This window comes from Vombatus ursinus, unplaced genomic scaffold (genome assembly GCF_900497805.2).
Source record: "Vombatus ursinus unplaced genomic scaffold, bare-nosed wombat genome assembly UNPS02000749.1, whole genome shotgun sequence".
Taxonomy (NCBI): Eukaryota; Metazoa; Chordata; class Mammalia; order Diprotodontia; family Vombatidae; genus Vombatus; species Vombatus ursinus.
The window spans coordinates 26,845,603-26,859,847 of NW_020940527.1; the positions used below are offsets into that span (position 1 = coordinate 26,845,603).

Consider the following 14,245-nt stretch of genomic DNA (forward strand, 5'->3'; position numbering starts at 1 on the left):
CCCTTATTCCACTAGTTCTCTGAAAGGTGGAAAGTATGCTTCACTATTGGTCACTGCATTGATCATAGTTGTGAAGTTTTTAAATGTTGTTTTCCTTAACATACTTGTGGGCTTTGTATACTTTCTTGGTTCTTTTCATTTGCTCTCCACTAGATCATGCACTTTTTTCTTATGCTAAGTTCTTCTTGTTTGTCATCTTTTAAATTCTTATGTCATAGTTTGTTCAGCCATTCAGTCAGTCAGCAAAAATAAATGTTAAGCTTAGGGCTGGGGATACAAAGAATGATAAACGTCCCTATTCTCAAGAAACACACATTCTAATATCGAGACTACTATGTACCTGCAAGACAGTCTCTGAAGGAGGGTGCTGGGGAGAGATGAAGAACTAGTAACAGCCTTCTCTGGAAAGGATTTGAGCTGAGTCTTGAAGGAAACCAGGGAATGTAGCAGAGGTGGAAATTTGGAGGGAAGATCGAGGCAGTAAAGACTAGGGGTACAGCCAATGCAAATGTACAGCATCAAGAGATAGAATGTCCTGAACAAGTAACAAGAACAATGTGATTAGATCATAGGGTGTGTAGAGGAGAATAGTGTAAGAAGACTGGAAAGGTAGGAAAGGGCCAGGTTGTGAAGAGCTCTGTACCAGAGTGCCAAATGGAGGATTTTGTACTTGATCCTGGAGATAATAGGGAGCCGTTGGAATTTAATGAGTAGTGGGTGACCCAGTCAGACCTGCCTTTGAGGAAAATTACATTGGTAGTTGAATAGAGGATGGGTTGGAACTTCCTTGGGGAAAGACAGGAGCAAGCTGGGAGACCAATTAGAATATTGCAGTAATCCAATGGAGAGGTGATAAGGGCCTGAACTAGGGTGGTAGTTATGAGAGCGGAGATAAGGGATGTTATAGGAGATATCACGAAGGTAGAAACAAAATTTACTACAGTAAATTAGGGATTAGCGACTACTGTGATCATAGAACCTCTTTCTTAGCCAAGTCAGTGGGTACCTACTTTCATTCTAGTTCTGTTACTACCTAAAATGTTGCTATTTATAATCCTTTACCTCTGCATTTGACCTGATCTTGGTGGAGGGAAGGGGTGGGGGGATGTTAAGTGTATATCTCTAGTTGTGTTAATGGGTCTAATAATACACTTCAGTGATTTTTCTAGTATGTTTCCAAATTGTTTTCAGGACCAATTCACAGTGTGCCTGTATGATTCTACTTTCCATATAAAAATGTTAAATTTCATGTTAGAATTTTCATTTCTCTTTCCTAAATAACTATAAAAGAGAGCTACTTTTAGTGACCATATAGAACTTTCCGTCTTTGATTAGTTTGCTTTTAATTTTTATTGGATGCTCTACTGGTTGAAAGGACAATTGCTAACTTTATTCTTTAAATATTTTATAGAAGCCACTACTACATTTAGTAGCTAAAAAATGTTTATTAAGCACTCCATGCTAATAAAAATACTTTCCCTTAGTTAAGATTAGGTTCTTGATCTCTAGATGCATAGATCTATCTGATGGAGAGACATGATGTATTTACATTTAGGTAGTAACTTGTGGGATCATAATCTTGGAACTTGAAGAGACCTTAGCTGGAGTCCAACTCTGTTTTACAGATAAACAAACTGACACCCAGAAAGGTTGTCATTTGTCCAGTATCACACATTTGGCTAGTGGTGAAAGTGAAACTCGGGTGTTGACTAAAAGGTTAGTGCTCTATATCTACAGCACCATGCTGCCTCTTACAAATTAGAATGAGATAATTGCAAAAGAGAGGTCCAAACAAATTGTTCAGAGAGATTTCTTGGAGTGAGGAAAATCACTATGAATGTTATATATTCTGATAGCATTGATTCAGTGGTATCAAACATGTATGAATATTTATGAGGAAGGTTCTAATTTACAGTTTATTTCTATACATAGGTAAAATTTTGACTTTTACATTTAGTGAAGAAATGTTCTGAAGATGTTTAAAGGTCTTAGGAACAATTAATAATCACAAATAAACAAAAGCATTAAAATGGAGTTTCAATTTCAGGAATGTTCATTTCCAGAAATTTGCAGTATTTGAGAGTCACATATTCTAGATAGGAGAAAATCTTAGATAACAAAGATTTTAATGATTGCTGTAACTCATAGAAAGTGATATTTTAATGAGTTACTGGGTAAAACTAGAACCATGTGCATGTCAATTCACTTACCTACACTGAATTGTACTCACTTATTTCCCTTTACAAAATATTAAGTAAATATAAAGTATTTGATTTAAAATTTGAGGAATGTCTCCTGAAGCTTGCCTTTGGCCAAATCTCTTACCATTATAGAATAATTGAAAATGGACATTTACTTCAGGAACATAACAATGAACAGATAAGAGAGAGAGGGCATTGAGATATATCAGTTGAAGTTTTTTCCTTTGTGGGAGAGACCTGTGAATTTTTGAAGCCGTAGAGGAAAAGGGAGTGAATGAAGAGGATGTGGTGAGGGAGAGTGAAAGTTAAGAGACAGGCTTTATGGGCCTAGTAGATGCTAGCTTATGAATTGAATTTACAATTGGAAGGCTGTTTTTAATAGGTCAAGTTAACCAACTTTGATGTGAAGGGTGTTTTCCAGTAATAAAACTTAAGATAAAAGTAAAATTAAGTAAACCTTAAATTTTTATTATTTTTTGGGATGACAAAAAAAGTTCTGGAAATGTTTAAGCTAACACATTTTGACTGTCAACCACAAATTTGTTGAGTAGAATTGCATAAGTTGATTATGTATTTGGCATTAGTGCCGTATAATGCAAATGCTGTGCTGTCTTAAAAGTCACCTAGAGTCAAAGGTTTAGATGGACTGGATGGACTATTCTCACCCAAACAGAACATTTCTCATTTTCTCAAGTATATAAATCTTTTAAGATATCCTTAGATTAGGGATTCTCAACCTGGGGTCTATGAACTTCTTAAAAAAATTTTTGATAACTGTTTAAATATAATTGGTTTCCTTTGTAATCCTATGTGTTAGGCTTCAATTGACTATCAAAGGGGGTTCTTGATGCAAAAAAAATGTTAAGAACTGCTTTAGATGAAAATGTGGCTAGAGTGGCTTTAGAACTTTGGTGGAGAATTCCCAGATTGTTTTGAAAAACCTTGAGATGCCATGAAAATAGACCACTAGTAGAGTGGACCTTAAGCAAGTCATTTCACTTTCTAAACCCCTTTTCTTAAGCCATAAAATGATGGCTCTAACAACTTATGATCTTATGAACTATGAGGCCATTCACCTGTACTTTATTTTGTGTATGTTTTATGTTAGCTGAGTGGCACAATGGGTAGAGGGGCTGGACTTGGAGTCAGGAAGACCTGAATTCAAATTTGGCCTCAGACACTTGCTAGCTCTATCAGCCAGTAAACGCTAAGTGCCTACTGTGTACCAGGCACTATGCTAAGCACTAGGGATCCAAATATGAAAAGAAAGGCAATCCTTGCCTCAAGGAGATTACAATCCAAACGGGAAGACAAAACATGAAAAGAAGCTGAAACGGGGAGAGGGGAGTGGAGCCAAGCCAGGGTTTGGTGGAGAAGTCAGAGAAGTCTCATGGTAGTGCAGCTGGGTGAGAAATGAGCTGTTTGAAGTGAGATCTTTCCTTCAGTGAGAAAGTGTGGAGTTCATGGTCCCATCCTCCAGTCAGAGAGGCAGACAGAGAGGGTAGTGATGAGGTGGAATATAGCAAGAGGAGGTTATCCCAATAATGAGGTTCCTATGGCATGGAAGTGAGTCAGAAATAAGTCCCAGGCTAGTGCAGCCAGCTGAGAATGAGGAAACTCTGGGTAAATCACTTAACTGCTATCTGCCTCAGTTTCTTCAACTGTAAAATGGGGATAATAGCATCTTTCTCCCAAGGTTGTTGTGAGGATAAAATGAGAGATGGTATTTGCAAAATACCTCGCATACTTTAAAGTGCTATATTTGTGCCAGTATCCTTCTCCTCCTTTTCCTTATCATCATGGTCTAGATGAGGGGTAAGAGGTAAGAACCAAGGGTTCTTAACCTGAGGGGTCTGTGAACTTGCTTTAAATATTATTATTGTATTTCATTATAATTAGTTTCTTTGTAATCCTAATTGTTTTATTTTATGCTTTCAAAAGCATTCTGAAAAGGGGTACCTATGTGTATATAGGTTTCATCAGACAACTACCAACAGAGGTCCATGACATAAAAAAGGTTAAGAACCTTTTTGACATCTGTAAAATTTTCAGAAATTGTCACATTTTAAATACAGTATTAGAATTTTTATATAAAGGAAAGCTGCTGTAGCTTTTTGTGAAGAATTCTTTTGTAAAGAAAACTAATATTCTTTAATTTTATGAGTTTTGATATTTGGTTTTCTTAATGTGAAGCTTGATTTTAATTTTAAAATTAAAGTAAAAATGTATAAAATCATATTTAGAAATTAATTATTATATTTATAATTATTTATAAAATACAATTATAAAATTTATTTATAGAATATTATAATTAATTGTAAAATTTATAAATATTATTATTTAGAACCACACTTCTGAAGAGCACCAGTTGTTTATGTATGTTTGTATGTGTGTGTGTATATATATTTAGATTTCTGTACACACACACATTCATAGAATGCTAGATCTGGCAAGAATTTTGAGGATTATTTAGTTTACCCCCTTGTTTTACTGATGAAGAAACTATGAGACTCAGCAATGAGCCAGTCAGGACTAAGACCTGGATGTTTGGAGTATCAGTCCTTTCATCACCCCTCCACCAACCCCCATTCTGTGTCTTTTACAAACAGTTATTATCAGAATGTTTATCTAGAAAGATCTCAGCATTAAAAACCAACAAACAAAAGAATAGAATTACTAGTAATACTTATTTAAGCCTTGCGTTGCTTAGTTTAATATATGTTTGTCTTTTGTCAGCTGCAGTAAGTTTCTCAAGGTCAGGGACTGAAAAATTTCTTTTGTGTCTTTTATATTACCTAGCATAGTGCTATATAAGATGGATCTTCATTATTAAAATAAACTGATTGGGGGATGGCAGGGAAAAGAGTACTCAAAAAGGAAATTATTTTTATGGTAGTATGCAGAACACTGGACATTGACTACCAGTCATAGACCTCTACCTACGTACAGACTCAATTAGAATTCTAATCCTCATCTTGTGAGATTCTGTATACTCCTTCTCCCTGGTCTCTTTGTGTCCTTGGCATCCTGGGAGCCTTTAGTGTCAGAAGACCCACTCAGTGCCCAATATAGACTATACTTCGCTCTTACCATAAAAACATATTACACTATTAGATAATTTTCAGAAATAGCATCGCTGCTTTGTTGTGGCTTTTGCCTTTATTTCTTTTCTAGGAACTCTTGAAAACATGTTTTAAAAAGAAAGCAAAAATTAACTCCTTCCAAGAACAACATCATCTGTGCTTTTTACATAGGTAGCAAGAAATCTTTTAATTTTGTTTTTGCCTCTACAGTTTTTGTAGACTGATATAAATTAGGAAATGGAATAATTTTCAGGTGTGTTCGCTTGAAACAGAACCTGTTTACAAATAGTTTGGGACTGGGAAGTTACCTGAATAACTAAATGACTGTAACCAAAACAAACTATTAAGTTTTTTTCTGTATTGAAATTATGATATATTTACATAAGAGATAGTGAAAGTTAGTAAAATTATTATTTCTAAAGCTTTCATAAATGGTTTGTGCCTATTTGCAATATTATGTATTGTATATGTTCATAAAATATCAGTCTTTTGCCAAAGATAGTAAAAACTAATAAAAACGTGACTGCTCATAACTCAAGCCTTCATTGACCTAGTAGTTGTTGGATTCCTAATTATTTTATTTCAGAGTTTACATGGATACAATAGTAACATTTTCTCCATGAATTAGTGTTCTTCTCAGAATCATGAATTTAGGAAGAAAAAAAGTTTTCTATAGCTGCAGCAGCATAACATACACTCTTTTAGACAAGCAAGGGACTAACATCCATGACCTGAGAACAATACTGCTTCCTTTTCAGAACAAAACTGCAGTTCCTTTTCAGGTGAATTTTTTTTTCCTTTGTGTTTTTTCTTGGGGTCAGTTTCAGAGCTAAAAAATGGCAAAGTTTGTGTCTCTTTATAAGCCTTGGCTGTTGTTATTTCTTCTCACATTCACTTTCTGGACCTGGATTTTATGTAGTTATTATGACTGACTGGGAGTTAGATCTAAATGACTTCAGTTCCAAGTTCCAGATTATGTAAGACAAATTAATGCCTATTTTTATACATTTTTAAATGTTTATAATTCTATATGTCATGTTTCTATAGACAACACACATTTGGATCAGTATATTACTGTGACTACTATCTTTGACCTTGGATGCATGTTGCAAAAAACTTATTTTTGTAAGAAGAGAAATTAACTGTCAAAGTCCTTATTGATAGGACTTCTAAAGATTAAAATTTAGCCTTATTTCTCTTTTCTTATTCTTTTCTCCCATAAGGACACTCACTTAGCCCCTAATTATAAAATGAAGAAGTTAGCCTAGTTCTTAACCCATAGGGCTTATCTATGGGATTTGTGGATAGATTTCAGTGGGTCTGTAAACTTGAATGGGAAAGAAATTTTCACTAACCTTTAACTAAAATTTTGATTTTCCTCTAATTATTTAAAATCATTATTCTGAGAAGTGTCTACCTGACTGTCCAAGAGGAGTCCATACCCAAAAAAGGTTAAAGACTCCTGGACTAGATGATTCCTAAAAGTCCCTTCTAGCTCTAAAATTCTGTGATTCTTTTATAGCTACAAATTGATATTTTTTCAGGTTTCTTTTGGTTTCTACTGAATCTTTACATTTAAATATTTCATAAGATGTTTTTTTCATCCTAATCCACAAAGGTTTAACACTTGTTGTATACTTGGTGTTTTAGGTAACCTAAATAGATAAGATAGACACAGTAGTCCTAATTCATTCAACAAATATTAAGTTCCTACTAAGTGCAGGGTGGGAAGTAGGCACAAAAAAAGTATGAAAAGAGACAGTTGTTGCCTCTAAGGAACATACCTATTTAGGGAATTAAATAGATATTTGATATTTTCATCATTGAGATGAGTGTTTATTAACCTCTGTATGACAGTTCCTTTGGAGGAAGAGGGTCAGGTGCATGTGGGTCAGACACTTGGGAAGATATGATTAGTTTAAAATCAGCTTAGTTAGAAAAGAGATCAGAAGCTAACAGAATGAATCATTGGAGGCCAATGCTGGATAACACTTGGAAAGAAAAAAAAACTATAGAAATACATATAGGTACAATAGCAAATTATCTCTTGGTCATAGTGAATGGAAAACCTAAACAGGAACCAGCAACACAGTGATAAGCATTAAAAAAAAGTCATCACAGTACAGATATAGCTATGTAGGAGAATGTGGAGAAACTGTGGAGTAGTGGTTTAAATTGTAACTAGCATTCATATAGTGCTTTAAGGTTTGCAGAGCATTTCAAATGCATTATTTTATTTGATCCTTACAACACTTTGAGGTAGATGCTATTATCTTAATTCACAGATGAGGATGTTGAGGGCCAAAGGGTTAAGTGAGTTACCTCTGGTAAATCAACTAATTAATATCGAGGAATTTATCCCTAAGTCCAGGTTGTTAAGACCCCTAGATGTTCTTTCCATTAAATTTTGTTTCTTTGAAAACCTGCAATTCATTACAAGCTATGAAAAATTAGAAAATTTGATAAAAAAGGATCTAATTAGTTAACATGTAAAGCACTTTGTAAACCTTAAAGTACTGTATAAATGTTAGTTATTATTAATTACTAGGTTCAGACCAGTGATTTTATTGTTATATGGTACTCCCAGTGTGGAAACTCCCTCTAATAATAATGAAGCAACAGCATTTTTCATCTTAGACTCTTCAGAGAGTTACTTGAAGCACAAAGAATTCTAGTGAATTGCCCAGGAACATACATCAAGCATGTCACAGGTGGGACTTGAACTTGAAAAAGGTCTCAGGACCCCTTTTACACTATTAAAAATTATTAAGGACCCAAAGAAAGCCTTGGTTTACATGGGTTATATTGATTGTAATTTACCTTGTTAGAAATTAAAACATCTTAGTAGTAGTATAAAAATAGTTTTGATGCTACCTCTTGTTTAAAAAGTTTTTATATTTCCTTAAATAACTGACATTTTCAGAGAATGGAGTACTCTGCTTAATTGGATTTTTTTAACCCTTGTTGAAAATCTTTATAAAATTCTTTAGTCTATTTTCTTGCCTTGTTGTATTGAATGTTTCTTTCAGATTCCTTTGCTGACTCATTCATAATCTGAATATGAATTCTGTGTAATCTTGTAGACATTATGGGAGGTGTCTGTATTAGAACTGATGCTAAAATGTATCTTTGAAGTTGTACGTGTGTGTTTTTACTAAATAGCTTGGATTCTTGTGATTTGCTTGTTTTCCCAAAAATCTAATCCAGCTAAGTTGGATTTGGGTTAATTTGAATTTCTGTACAGGAGTTTTGTCTTCATAAAATTTTAAAAATAGTATTCTCTCTTTAATCGTGTACCTAGATTTCATTGAGAAGGCAATCAGTTTTCATGTTTAAAAATCTACAAGGTTCAAAGACAAGATATGAAATGCAATTTAACAAGTATTTATTGTTATTGAGTCCCTACTATGTGCAAGACACTACTAGATGCTGAGGGGGATGGGAAGATAAATGAGAGGGCCCATGTCTCAAAGATCTGAGAATTTTTTTTCTTTGAGTCTTTTGAGTCAATTAAAACATCTACAGTTTTGCTTTCATCATTAGTTACTTTATGGAATGAGGAAAGTGAACTCTTAAAAGGTACAGAAGACCAAGCCTTTTGCAAATTTGATACCTTCTCCTCAGAATAAATGGGATAAATGTGTACATACCACGTGTGTATATGTATATAATCATTAGGATTGACTTTGTCATAAATATAAAGGATATTGTGCATCTATCTTATACTTTACTAAATTGGGTAATGCTTTTTGTTTGGATCACTCCTTAAAAAGTTTAGTTTTTAATAAGAAGCAGCATTTTGTGTGGAGCTTGAACTAGATTTGCAGTCAGGAGAACCCTGCTTTGCCACTGACTAGTTGTGTAACTTTGAGAAAGTCCCTTCACTTGTGTGGGCCTTGGTTTCTTCTGCAAAATGATCTAGCTGGGCTAGATAATCTCCAGAGTCCTTTCTAGTTCTAATGCCCCCCGAACTGTTTCCCCAACTGGATTTTAAACTGAAGGACTATGTCTAGTACTGTTTTGTCTTCCTAGTGACTTATAATGCCCCATATAAAATGATTTGACCTAAATATTTGTTGTTGACACTTCCAGTTATATTAAATATATAAGCATTGGATTAGAGTGGTAGGGATAGAATGGAGAGTTAGTGCAGCCTTGGGGAAGTTAGAACTAACCTACTTTCTGTTTGTCATCTTTAAAATGAGAGAGTTGGACTTGGTGGTCTCCAAGTTTCCTTGTAGCTTTAAATTTGTGATCTTATCATAAGATACAAGAAAAAAGAATCAGCAGAATGTACTCATTGAGTATAATATAGTGGACAGAGTCTTGCATTTGGAATGGGGAAACTTGAGTTCAAATCCTGGTACTCTAGTGAATTTGTGGTTCTGAACAAATGCTCTCTGAGCATTAGTTTCCTCATCTATAATATAATAATACTTATGCTTTGTATTGAAGATTGTTGTGAGGATGTTACTTTTTTTGGGTAAATTTTAAAGGCCTATGCAAATATGATCTATATATAGAATGAAAGAAAGATGTTAGTTGAAGATGACTGCAAGTGTTAAGCCTGGGTGAATGGAAGAATTGTTGTGTCATAGAAAAAAATAGGATAATTGGAAGGGAAGATGTTTGACTAGGTAAATGGTAAGTTTTTTCTTGTGACAGATTGAGTGGAAATGTCTAGTAACAAATTGAATATAAAGGCCTGAAAACTTATATGACATACCGGAATTGGAGAAAGAGATTAAGGAGGCATCATCAGTATGATGGTAATTGTGGAACAGCTCTCTCAGGAAGACAGTACAAAGGGAAGTGGAGTTGAGCATTTTCTTGTACATTGCTCAAGTCAGAAGAGAAGCCAGTGGCAATAAGATTGCAAGCATATGATTTTTTCCTCTAAGATATATGTAAAATATTACTTTGTATTTGATACTGTTATAAAATTAATTCTGTGTTTAGATGGAAAAAAATTGAGGCAGTATTTTTAGAAGTGGGAAGGATTTGTCAGGCATAGTATTTGGAGCTAGAAGGGACCTTAGAAGTCATCCTACCTCATTGAAAAGGAAACTGAGGCCCAGAGAGGTGATGACTTACTTAAGGTCGAAGAATAAGTAGCATGCAGCCTGAGTTTGTATCCAGGTCCTTTGACTCCACATCCATATTTTTCTTCTTGTTAAATTGCATTTTTGTTCATGAATTATATACTAAAATGTATTCCACTCATAAAATTAGAGAATATTAAGAGTTGGAAGGGACCCTTAGAGATTATCTGATCTAAATCAGTTTACAGATGAGGAAATTGAGACCCACAGTCTCACAGCTAGATTTGGGGCTAATCTGAATCTAGGGGCTGGTATCCTGATAGAATTCAGTTTTAATGGCTTGTTCCTTCCTTTCAGTGTGCTTTGTGAATTGCCTGAATTTAGTGCATTTGCATTTCAATGTACTTTATTTTTAAACTATATTTTTATTGTCCTTTTATTTTTTATTTTTTTATTGATTTATTTTGATTTATCAACAATCACTTCCATAAACTTTTGAGTTTTAAATTTTTCTTCCCCTCACTCCCCAAGACAGGCGTGCAGTCTGATATAGGCTATACGTATACATTCCTATTAAACATATTTTCACATTAGTGATATTGTAAGAAAGAATTAGAACCAATAGGAGGAACCACCAGAAAGAGGAAACAAAACACAGCAAAAGAAAAAAAAATAGCAAATAGTATGCTTTGATCTGCATTCAAACTCCATGGTTCTTTGGATGTGGATAACATTTTCCATCATGAGGCCTTTGGAGATGTCTTAGATCCTTGTATTGCTGAGAAGGGCTAAGTCTATCAACGTTAGTCATTGAACAATGTGGCTGTTACAATGTTCTCCCGGTTTGTCTTTTTATTTTTACAGAAGCTGTATTTCCTATTGAATCCTTCTCACTTTCCCCTCCTAGAGAGCCATGTCTTCTAATGGGGGCAGAGACTAGATCTATGATTTCAATGATATATGGAGCTCCTTTTAAAGAGAATTTCTTCTTTCAGTGCAATTCAGCACCTTGTTTGCACCTTAGAGTCTTAATCTGAAAGGTTAAATGACTTGCCGGGGGTTACACAGCTGAGGAGGGAGTTGAACACACCCTGTTCTTCCTGGCTTTGACTTTGGCTCCATACTACTACACCATAATATAAAATCGACCAGTTTATTGAAAAAAGATTCCATTTACTTTAACAAATAGTTTTTTTTTTTTTGCCATCGAGAACTATTAATCATTTTTGCACTTCACAGCCTCCTACATTATTTGTTCTTTGTGATTTTAAGGATTTGGTTCTGTAAATTGCCTTTTTTTTTTTTTTTTTTTGCTTCTATAACAGAAACCAGTAAAGTAACCAATATCCTAGAGTGGAAGGTGGCTGTAAACGTTTTTTCCAGTATGCTGTGATTGTGCTTTAGGCAGAAGGTATTCTACAGGGAATAAAAGTTGATTAGAAAATTGTTATTAAACATACAAAGCTAATAACCATGTATGTAAAGATACTATATGGCATATCAGTGAATGTAAAGAGCCAAGTATAGATCTCTGGGAAGTATTCAGAGCTAGAGAGTAGGTTTGGGATTAGGCATAGCATCTGGCAAAGTAAAAACTAATAATGAAGTAATGCTTGGAAAGATATGAGAATCAGAATAGAAAAAAATAGCTTGAACCAGAAATAATGGACAAGTAGAGTTAGTAACAGGCACAATTTGAATAAGGTACTTTTTGTTTCTTGTGGTGCTTGTATCAATATTGAAGTCCACAGACTTTCAGTGTAGGAGAGAGGCATGTAGTTTTAATGTCTGCCTCTTTTGAATTTTCTGTGCTATTTAAGTTGGTTTAACTTGTTACATATCTTTATTTTTATATTCTTAACCTATGTTAATTAATTTTTGAATTAACCAAGTAGCTAAAAAATTACAGAAATTCAAAATCAGAAGGAATCTCAATGTCTTAGTTCAACCTTCTCATTTTATAATGAAGGAACTAAGATTCAGAGGGATTAATTGTTTTTTCCTACATTAAACCAGATAGTGACTATTAGTGACTGGTACCTAGAATTAGATAAATTGATGAATGATAGATCTTATAATGAGATGTTGAGGGAAATTTATGACTAATAAGAATAATGACTGAATTTATATAAAGCATTTTTTACAAAGTTTTTTCACCACAACAATCCTATGAATTAAAAACTGCAGATAAAATGAGGAAACTCAGGCTTTTAGAGTTTATGTGATTTACCTTTGGTCATATTGTGTTGGAGCTGGAACTGAATCTTTTAAGGCTTATATCAGGGGAAGACAGTATTGGGAAAGATTAGCTCTGGCTAGATGTATGAATTCTAGTATGCATACTAGAAGGTATGTAGAAGACTAAAGATGAAATTCCATAATTTGTTTTACTTGTTAATATCATGTTTATTGGCGAAGGATACTAGTAGCTAAAATTAGTTTTTGGACTGTTTTTCAATCTTGTTTCTTTTTTCCCTGTCCTGTGTAAATGTGGATAATAAAATAGGCTCTTGGTTTGCTATTTACAGTGGTATAAATAGTATTGCTGTAACACTATGTATTCTTTTTCCCCCCAGTTCAATGTTGATGGCATTTATTAAATGTCTGTTATGTGCTCTGTATTTCGAGTACTCTTGGGGATACAAAGATAATTAAGACCGTGCCATTAAGGTCTATTTATTTTAGTAGGAGCAAAAGTATACACACATGTATGTATATGAGGACAAGCGTGTGTGTGTGTGTGTGTGTGTGTGTGTGTGTGTGTGTGTGTGTGTACACACATACAAATATCTATATTAGATAGAATTCGAAAAGTTCCATGAAGATGTAACAACTGCTCTGCTGAGATGCTCTTTCCAGGATAATCTAATCACTCCAAATCTCATCACCATGCTGATGACTTAATTCCTTCCCACTTGTCTCAGCCTCCTTTCCTTCATATTGGAGGGCTGGAGGGTGGGACACTAAACCTCTCCCAAAACTTTCCATTGTAGAAGACTGCTTGTTGACTTTCCATCTTCTCCTGTCTTTGCAACATGATACTCTCCCCACTTGTGTCGCCCGTGGGGGGATGCGCCCCCCCCCCCCCGTTCCTTTTATGTTTTGTCTTCTCCTGTTAGATTATAAAGGGGCAGCTAGGTAGCTCAGTGGATAGATCACAGGACTTGGAGTCAGGAAGACCTGAATTCAAATCTAGCCTCAGATACTTACTAGCTGTGTGACCTTGGGCAAGTCATTCAACCTCTGTTTGCTTTAATCCACTGGAAAAGAAAGTGGCAGGCCACTCTAGTATCTTTGCCAAGAAAACCCTATGGGCAGTGTTAGTGTGATATTGTCCATGGGGTCACAAAGAGTTTGACATGACTGAATGACTGAGCAACAACAACATTAGGTTGTAAACTTCTTGAGGGTAGGGGCCGCCCTTTTTCTTATTTGTATCCCCAGCACCTGACAGTGCCGACTTATAGTAGGTGCTCAGTAAATGTTTATTGAATTGAATAATAGATCCTTTGGGCTGTTATAACTAAAGTTCTAACAAATCTTTAAGGTGGTTTATAGTATAATCATATGGAAGATAGGGTTTTATTAAGATTGAAATGTATTTGGTCCCTTATTTTAGCTTAGATGTTTCTGTCCAAAAAAATGCTGTACTTTAACTTAAGTTCATAATTTTATATTCTAATGTGTTTTCTTTTTAGTACCAAGATAAAGAAGAAGTTGTTTTATGGATGAATACTGTAGGACCATACCATAATCGCCAAGAAACATATAAATACTTCTCGCTTCCTTTCTGTGTGGGATCGAAAAAAAGCATCAGCCATTACCATGAAACACTGGGAGAAGCACTTCAAGGAGTTGAGTTGGAGTTCAGTGGCCTAGATATAAAATTCAAAGGTAAATATTTCAGAATTTGTAAATT

The 14,245-nt window shown here is 34.6% G+C and overlaps 1 protein-coding gene across 1 annotated transcript in view; it reads left to right on the top strand.

The window, feature by feature from the left end:
- TM9SF3 (transmembrane 9 superfamily member 3) overlaps positions 1-14,245 on the top strand; it is a 74,967-nt gene that overhangs the window by 1,926 nt on the left and 58,796 nt on the right. The window contains exon 2 of the mRNA XM_027858099.1: positions 14,025-14,220. Coding sequence (XP_027713900.1) covers positions 14,025-14,220 — 196 coding nt within the window. The remainder of the gene's footprint in view (positions 1-14,024; positions 14,221-14,245) is intronic.